Source organism: Gavialis gangeticus, unplaced genomic scaffold (assembly GCF_001723915.1).
Source record: "Gavialis gangeticus isolate Ggan-Ray unplaced genomic scaffold, GavGan_comp1, whole genome shotgun sequence".
NCBI classification, from domain to species: Eukaryota; Metazoa; Chordata; order Crocodylia; family Gavialidae; genus Gavialis; species Gavialis gangeticus.
This window is the reverse complement of record NW_017729025.1, coordinates 23,545,474-23,551,997: the sequence shown is the minus strand read 5'-3', so window position 1 is coordinate 23,551,997 and position 6,524 is coordinate 23,545,474. Positions and strand designations below refer to the sequence as shown.

Here is a 6,524-nt window from a genome sequence, read left to right as displayed (position 1 = left end):
ACTGGGGCCTGATGATCCAAATGTAGCAAAAACAAAAAATAACCTGGTAAGTTTGTAAATATGAAGTAAACATAAGAAATATAAGCTTTGCTTTTCCTGGTGTGCCAAGATGTTGGCTTGTTCAAGCAGTACATGCTTTAGAGAAACATGTTTTATCTTTGCAAGATATTAATTTTTGTTGTTGCAATTTTTTTCTTTCTCTTCCCCCCCCCTTCCCTCCCCCCAAGGCATCCTGCTATCTAAAACAAGGCAAATTTAAGCAAGCAGAAACTTTATACAAGGAGATTCTTACACGTGCACATGAACGGGAATTTGGTTCTGTAGATGGTAAGGGACTTGGTCCTCCGACACTTGAATATATTATTCACTTTATTATAATTTTGAAATAAAATATCTGAGTGAGAATAATTATTTTCTGCTTAAAGCTGTGACTGTTTGAGTGAGGGAATTTTAAAGAGTATAATTGATCCATACTGTAAAATCCATCATAAGACGGAAAGACTTTATGCAGTTCCATATAATTAATCCAAAATGGGGCGTTTTACCAAATGAGTAAGTCTTAGGTGATTGTTCAACAGTTTATAGTGCTTTTCCATTGCAAACTGTAATACTTAATGTAGTAGAGATGTAGTAAGTTTGCTGTCATTGAGTCGCACTTAATAGCCCAGCACAGGTTTTTGAATGACAGAGTAAAAAGAATAATAAAATGAGTGTATGGGTTTATCTGCTATTAATTAATGCAGAAAGACTTGTCATCTTTCTTAGACAGTGAAATATGAAACAGCTGTAAAACTAGAAGGTCAGCATTCTGTTTGGATGTTGTTGTGTTTGAATGCATTTCATAAGGTACTAATTCTAGTGTGGTATTTATGTTACATTGTTATATAGCATGTAGCCTTCAGAGGTTGTCAAAACCATCATTATGATGAAAGCAGTACGTTCATGTAGACTAGCAAATGACTAAGCTCTTGTCAGTATGTACAGATGCTAACTGGATGACATCAAAAGAATAGTTTCTATCAGCAATGTTGTTAAGTGAAATTTCTTCTTCTGAAGTTAGGGAAGGAAAGATAGGTACTTTGTTAATCTAGTAATTCTTTCTTCACTGTGTCAAAAACACTGTTAATGTTGCCAGAACCATTATTCATTCACTCCAACTTCAAAAAGTTAAAAATCAAACTGAATGGCAGGTTTTATTTGTTTTTAAATATTTGTTTCATATCTTTACCAGATGAAAATAAGCCCATCTGGATGCATGCTGAGGAGAGGGAAGAATGCAAAGTAAGGCCAATCTTAAATAATTGTTTTTCAGAACTTCTGTTGTTAGGGTTTATAGACCCCCTATTTTTCTTTTTCTTCTTCTTTAACACTGCCATTTTCCATTTAGGGAAAACAGAAAGATGGCACATCTTTTGGAGAGTATGGTGGCTGGTACAAAGCTTGCAAAGTAGATAGGTAGGTGTATTCTTTAAACATTTTAACTTGACAGTTTATACCATGCAGAAATACAGGGTTGAAAAGTCTACAAACCTCCCTCAAATCTCTATATTATAATAATATAACTATAGCGTTAGAGGTTCAAAGCCATGGTTGGTGGACACAGCAAGAGAAGATGAGCTGGTTTTACCCTAACCTGCTCAAAATTGCGTTGGCTAGTAATAGTGCCCAAAGGATCTGGTGATGAGTAGAGGGCAGAATACTTAGACAGTATGAACACACAAAATAATTGAAAGGTTTCAGAGGGCCAGCTGGGCACATGTACAAATACTTGAAAATGTTCAATAAGTGGTTGAAACGATTGAAATTCACACCTCTTTACATGAAGCACTACTACTTTGGAGCCTTTCATTTATGGTTATTTATGTCTTGGAGCACATGAAAGCAGGATGGGCTAGGGATGTAGCTAGAGCCAGGTTTAACCCACTTTTCCTGCTAGACCCCTGGGGGCCTCAATGCTAGAACTGAGTCTTCTCCTATGAGAGGAGAGGTTTCTAGGGTTTGGGAGTCCCTGTGACAACCCCTCTTCTAGCTCTCAGCACCCTCCAGCTAGAGGAGGCTGAAGCACTAAAACATTCCAGCAAGGAAAGGTATACAAGCATGTGTGCACACACTAAAGTGTTTCCTTTCTGGAGCATTTCCAAGTGGTTTTCATTTGGAAAGTCTTCAGTACATCTGTGAATTTGCTGTCCCCTCCTAGAAATTGTAAGAGTAGAGCAGGCCAGAGAATCTTAACTGCTTTACCTGTCTTGCATTTCATTAAGTGTAGAGGCTAAGTGCAGACATTCGGGGGCATTAGGGGGAGGTTAAACTGATTCAAAATAGTTGCTCAGTACCAGGTAAGTCAGGATGGGGGAGGGAGGCTAACCAAGGAGTTGAGGGCCCAGCAGGCTGTAGGGGATCAGAGGTCAGCTGGAGGATGGGGGGGCAGGGCAGGTGCATCCAGCAGGTTGGGGGCCAGGCCTGACCTGTGAGGGGTAGGGGGAGCAGGTGTGACCCATGGGGGGATGCAGGGATCTTCCCATCCCTCACACCACTCCACCAATGGGGACTTACCTGCTTGGCTGTAGCAATGGTGAATACGGATTAAAAACAACTGCACCTGGAGCAGCTTATGGGATGGGGCTTGAGAGTGCTAGTTGGGGGGGGGGGGGAGGGGGCAAGGGGGGGGGGGGGGGAAGGGGCAAGGGGCTGGGGGGGGCAAAAATTAAACCAGTGCAGGGTAAGGAGGGAGTGAAAAGAGCAGCTTTGACTGGGGCCAGTGGCTGGGTTTTCCCAGCCTTGAGGCTGCAGGGGAGGTGGACAGAAGTTCCATGTACCGGTTTGAACTAAATTAAATGAATCTGATATTACATGGATCCAGGTTATCTTAAACCAGGTTCTGCAGCTTTTAGATCTGTTTGTGTGCATGGAACTTCTTTTCTGTTATAGGTTTAGACTGACTGCCAGTCACTGAGACCAGGTCTGTAAGGTTGGCACCAGGATGAGCTGAGTTTAAATTGGGTGGCCATTTTTAACTCAATTTAACATCCCCAATGTCTCTAAGTTTTTATTAAATTTATCTGTTCAAACAAGCTATAAATATGGAGGAAGAAAAAAAATGCACAGCTGAATTATTTGGTTGCGTGCACCTGAAGTATTGTTCAATCATAAACCCAATCTTGTCCCCTTCCTTCATGTCTTAGATTCTTCTGTGGCTCACAAATGGTCCTTGCTGCTTCAAATCGCAGCTTAACTTAACTGAATAGAGATGCTCAAGCAACATTGCTGGAACAAAAACCCTTATTGATTGGGTCAAGATTCATAATTAACTGGAGTGGCATATTGTTGAATCAAAATATTTTTGTTGCTTTGTGACTACGTGTGTGCAAGAATTGTTAATGGGATGTTGAGCCTGCCTTGTAGACATGGTTAATTCACATGTGGCCCGGGTACATAACATATAAAGGCTGATGAAAGGAATTATTAGTTTTAGACTAGTATTTAGTCCACATAGCCAAAAAAAAAAAAAATCTGGCATTTTTCCTGAAGCTTCATTGCTGGCTAAAGTTTGACTGTGTATGGAGATTGAGCTAGCATTTCACTTCTAGAGGTGGGTCTGAGGCACACAAGAAGTTAGTACTTTGATTTCATGTTCCCTGGCTCCAGCGGATGTAGTTGGTATGTTAGTTTCCACGGCTGTTTGTTTATTACCTTTTGTGAGCCATAAATGTGTTTTGAAAGAGATTTTACCCATGATTTTTCATATATTTAATACTAGCATATCATACTTTTTAAAGATTCTTTGGTTGTGGTGACTCTAGTATTAGCCACTTAGCTTTCTTGTTTCTGAGTTTTTGTGAACTGGCAATAATTTTTGTGTGTGTGTGTGTGTGTGTGTGTGTGTGTATTTTTAGTCCAACAGTAACAACTACCTTAAAGAACCTTGGGGCACTTTATAGACGTCAAGGCAAATTTGAAGCTGCAGAAACATTAGAAGAGGCAGCAATGAGGTCTCGTAAACAGGCAAGTATTGACATTTCTTTCTTCTTAGTTGCAGTGTTTGTATTTTGTCAACATTTTGACTTCCACTCAGATGTTTTTCACATGGTTAAGTTCTAACTGCTCTTTATATGGCAGTGTTTTTTAGAGATTATTTCCTGTTTATTATCTTAACAAAACATCTCAATTTTTATTTTGAAATGATAATGTACAGGTGCCATGTTAGCCCTCAGACAACTGGCAAATTTCTAGGTTGATGCCAGGTACCTGGCTAACAGGTTTGAGGTCCAGCAGGAGGACAGCTTGGAGATGTGCATGGTTAGAATGGCACAACAGAGGGCAACATACCTTCATACTAGACTGGTGTCCTAGTGTAGGTTATCATGAAGGGAAGTCATGAGAAGGGTATGAAGGGAGGACAGAGGTTGTGGTTGCAGCCAGTGGTTCACAGTTGTCTAGAGTTGTGTCTTAAGTAGTCATAGAAGGGGTGCTATAGATTAGTATTTCTGGAGGGGGAGCTAAGAGACATGTTGCAAATGATGACCATGGGAGGTTTGCCAGCTGAAGGAACTGTCATCTCTGACACCTGTCAGGGAGTGGGAGCCCTTGGGTTTGAGTTGTGCCTGTGGGTTGCTCACTTTCATATGCAGTTGATTTAATAGTCATCAATTTAGCCTGCACCGATTTTATTTCCTTAGAAAAACTTGTGAGTAAGGTAAACTGATTGATAGTCCCCGATGCTTTGGGCACGGATACAATGCATTCTTTAATCTATTGAAGTCAACATCCTAGATTTTGATTTAGAAATGTTCCAACCCTTCTGATATAGATAGGGGCTCAGTTTCTGTCTTAACATAGAAGTTCTAAACATTGCTCTTTACTACTTCATCTTTCCAAATGGGGGAAAGAAAGAAACAATTTTTTTCCTTGGTAACTTTAATAGGGATTGCCTGTAAACAAATGTGACCATGAACAGACTAGTTCGGTGTCCAAACTGAATTAAATGCAAAGCGTAAGAATGAAGTACAAATGATCAAAAAGAATAGAACTTTGAAAATTCAGTTTTTAATTAAATTTCGGTGGCTGAAATAAAGTAAAAATATTGCGGGGGGGGAGGGGAGTATATGCATGCTTTAATTCAAAGAACAAGTACATTGGTTTAGAAGAAAGTGAAATATAGTGGTTGCCCATGTCGTGCAGATAAAATACCACTTGTAAGTTTTTAAATCCATCAAATTGTAGCTGAGTTATTTTTAAAGCATTTTTCTGCAGTATTTTTGCTGCTGTAGAAGCAGACTACCAGAAATAAGAGCAGGAATTACTGACAAACCTCATTCCTTGCTAATGACATCAACTTCTAGCATACATGGCAGTGCCCAATCCATTCCTCTTTGAGAAATTAAAAGAAAACAAAGTGATTTGCCAAATAGGAAAAAAAATAAAAACCATAAGAGAACATATCAAGTGTAGAGGAAGCTATTGAACTGAAAATTAATTGAAGGGGAGAAATCACTTGGAAGTTCCCAGTTTAATTTTTACATGTGAAAATGCTTCTATATAAACTATTATCTTTTGATATGCCTTTAGTAATTTGAAGAAAAATAACAGATATAAATATCATCTCTTAAGCAAGATGATTTTCATTTTGATATTTAGTTTTGATAATACTACTAAGTAGGGATACACCAATAAAAAAAATTTTGGGGCCAATGCCGATGGCTGATTATTGACCAGCTATGTCAGCTGATACTGATCCGATTGCCAATATTTAGCCTGGCAGCATGGAGAGCAGCATCTGGCTGGTAAGTTTGTTGGGGGTGGGAAAGACAGCGGGAGGGGAGGGAGGGGGCGCAGGAGGACAAATCGAGGCTTACATAGTGAGAGAGGGAGTGGGCCTAGGGCAGGGGCAAGTGTTGCTCAGCCAGGATGTGGGAGGGGCAGGAAGGGGGTGGTGGAGGCATGGGCAGCATGTGGCTTCCCTCCCCCCCCCCCCCCCGGGCTTTTTGCAGGGAACAAAAACAGGCCCCCCCCCCCCCCCGGGCTTTTTGCAGGGAACAAAAACAGGCCCCCCCCCCCCCCCGGGCTTTTTGCAGGGAACAAAAACAGGCCCCCCCCCCCCCCCGGGCTTTTTGCAGGGAACAAAAACAGGCCCCCCCCCCCCCCCAGATCTGTGCATGGGGTGAGGGCAGGCTGTCTGCTGTGCACTTGATGCTGGGGCTGCTCCAGCCTCTTCCTAGTGGCTACACTCAGGCGGGGTGGGAAGTGGTGCTGGGAGGGGGGGCTACAGTGAATTTTGGGGTGGCTCTAGGCCTCCCCTCCCAAAGCTGCCCTCCTGCCTGGCCTGAGTGCAGCCACCAGGAAGAGACTGGTGCAGCCCTGACACCAAGCATGCAGTGGGCAGCCTGCTGTTGCTCCATGCACAGATCCCGGGGGGGGTTTATTGGTCTGAAGCAGGCTGCTGAAGCACTTTTGTTTTTCCAATGTTGAGGGTCAATCCCAGGCACTGGTATGTTTGAGAGAAGCAGTTAAGGGGCATTTCTAGGTCC

At 41.9% G+C, this 6,524-nt stretch overlaps 1 protein-coding gene across 4 annotated transcripts in view; it reads left to right on the top strand.

Moving 5' to 3' along the window:
• The window catches only part of KLC1 (kinesin light chain 1), an 82,250-nt gene that overhangs the window by 51,376 nt on the left and 24,350 nt on the right, over nucleotides 1-6,524 (top strand). For all 4 annotated transcript variants that reach the window (XM_019518505.1, XM_019518506.1, XM_019518507.1 and 1 more), the window contains 5 exons: nucleotides 21-46; nucleotides 228-327; nucleotides 1,232-1,281; nucleotides 1,388-1,455; nucleotides 3,894-4,002. In XM_019518505.1, the coding sequence (XP_019374050.1) occupies nucleotides 21-46; nucleotides 228-327; nucleotides 1,232-1,281; nucleotides 1,388-1,455; nucleotides 3,894-4,002 (353 nt within the window). The remainder of the gene's footprint in view (nucleotides 1-20; nucleotides 47-227; nucleotides 328-1,231; nucleotides 1,282-1,387; nucleotides 1,456-3,893; nucleotides 4,003-6,524) is intronic.